General features: G+C 28.7%; 1 protein-coding gene across 1 annotated transcript; it reads right to left on the bottom strand.

The window, feature by feature from the left end:
- Positions 1-1,015: 1,015 nt before the first annotated feature.
- On the bottom strand, positions 1,016-1,440 carry LOC141704081 (histone H2B.10-like). The gene has a single exon (XM_074507410.1). It carries the CDS (start codon positions 1,419-1,421, stop codon positions 1,017-1,019), a length of 405 nt encoding a protein of 134 aa, XP_074363511.1. The 5' UTR covers positions 1,422-1,440; the 3' UTR covers position 1,016.
- Positions 1,441-2,170: the final 730 nt, after the last annotated feature.

Here is a 2,170-nt window from a genome sequence, read left to right as displayed (position 1 = left end):
ACTTAAGTTATTATTCCGCATTGTGCTAATCAATACACTTATATTTATATTTGAGTTTAGAACATTTTATTTCAGAAAAAAGTTTCAAGAATTCCATTCAACCCCCCTTCTGTAATTCTTGCCATATTGTTAAGGGACTAACAATTACCAACTGATTTATGAATTTGTGGTAACACATTAATAGAGTACCCAAATTCAAGATATAATTGCAATCTATATAATAACCCCACATCATAAACCATCACAAGTTTAATATTCTGAACACTTTAAGAATGACGTTACTCCGTAATTTAGTTTAATAGTACCACATCACATCAAAATCAATATCAGATTTAATGTATTTAATATATATCAATATACTTTCATAGAATCTTTCATTAAAAATATTATAACCAAAAGACCTTAATTTTTGTAAACGTATCATTTCTAAAAAGATCATATTCCAAACAACAATAAATTATTCTGAAATTTCAATCAAAGAACCAAATCTTGCTAAATTTTATACAGATTTAATAAACTTATTCACGTTTATAATCTAACCTTTACATAGACACATAAAAATAACAATAATTCATTTCTACAAAAGCATCCTAAGGTGAGAACACACATTAGTTTCAAAAAATCATATTAAGTGCACGAAGTACTAACATACAACAATTTAACAAAGAGATTGCCTAATCTTTTAACCACCTATCTCAAGCAATAAGTATATATCTATCAAACAAAATAAAATTATACCCTTAAACATGTAGGATAACACATAACCAGTTTCGACAAAAATTCAATAGATTTTAATATCAACAATTCCTCACATATAACATTATATTGATCACAGCATTTCATAAAAACATATAAGATTAAATTTTATAATCTATTTAATTTTAATTTATTGGAAAAGAAACATATAAAACCTTAAATATCATTTCATGGATCACATTTCAATAACAAAACATAATCACTTCAACGATTCAAGCAGAATTTAGAGCCAAAATAAATACATAAAATTTTCCCAATCTCTAAGAATTCCAAAACTTGATAACCGCCTTGGTCCCTTCCAAAATAGCATTCTTAGCCAATTCCCCAGGCAACACTAGCTTCACCGCGGTCTGAATCTCCCTCGACGTAAGTGTAGGCTTCTTATTATACTTCGCCAACTTCGATGCCTCTCCCGCTAATTTCTCGAAAATGTCATTAATAAAACTGTCCATTATCCCCATCGCCTTGCTCGATATTCCGACATCAGGATGCATTTGCTTCAACACCTTAAAGATATATATCTTATAAGTCTCCAAGATCTTCCTACTTCTATTGTTCTTATTTTTTTCCATCGTCGCTAAACTGGCCTCTTTCGGAAGTTTCTTGCCAACATTTGCCTGCTTCGGTGATTTCTCGACCAGCCTTTTGTCTGCCTTTGGAGCCATTTTTGGGATGTGTGTTTTTAATAAGATGGGAGATTTGAGTGGGATTTTGTTTAGGTGTGGGATGGTTATTTTAGTTGCGTGGATTATGTATGATTGGTGGGATTAAAAATACGGGGATTAATGAGGTGGTGTGTTCTGGAGCGTTGGATGGGTGTAGAGATGGATGGGTCTATTTGAATTTGTTGTTACACGTGCTCGGAGCTAAATGGTGGATAGAGTGTAAGTGGATCGTTGACGTGGGATTTAAGAAGGTACGATTCTTATCTTTTCAAGATTTATTTTTTCCTATTAAAAATAAGTGATTTGATACTAATAACTAAATAAATTTTCTTATTTTATTATCTCCATATGTATGGTCAAATAATTTAAATTTTATTCTTAAAATTGTTAAAAATTAAAAAATTGAAAAAACCCAAAAAATCATCAGAGAATTAGAAAAATAACTCTTGTTTGCTACTTAGACACTAGATAAAGAGTAAAATGCCTTAATTTTGTAAAATAAAACATGTAGATTTAAAATAAAATAAAAAGAAAAAAACAAGTAGTTATTTTTACTCATATTAAAATAAGATATAAAAACTAAAATTTAGAATGGAATATAGAATAGGTAGGAATTATTAATTATATATTTTATTCATTTAACTAATTCTCGTCAAGATAAAGATATTTGTTGTAATTTAATATTTTTGCAAAATATGAATGAGTCGATTAATTTCATTTTTATAAGAAATTTTAAGTCAAATTCATAC

The sequence above is a fragment of the Apium graveolens genome, unplaced genomic scaffold, assembly GCF_009905375.1.
Source record: "Apium graveolens cultivar Ventura unplaced genomic scaffold, ASM990537v1 ctg7395, whole genome shotgun sequence".
NCBI classification, from domain to species: domain Eukaryota; kingdom Viridiplantae; phylum Streptophyta; class Magnoliopsida; order Apiales; family Apiaceae; genus Apium; species Apium graveolens.
This window is presented reverse-complemented; position numbering and strand designations above follow the sequence as displayed.

Excerpts from the sequence above, each read along its gene's own strand:
- LOC141704081 (XM_074507410.1), bottom strand. The coding sequence starts at position 1,421 with ATGGCTCCAAAGGCAGACAAAAGGCTGGTCGAGAAATCACCGAAGCAG.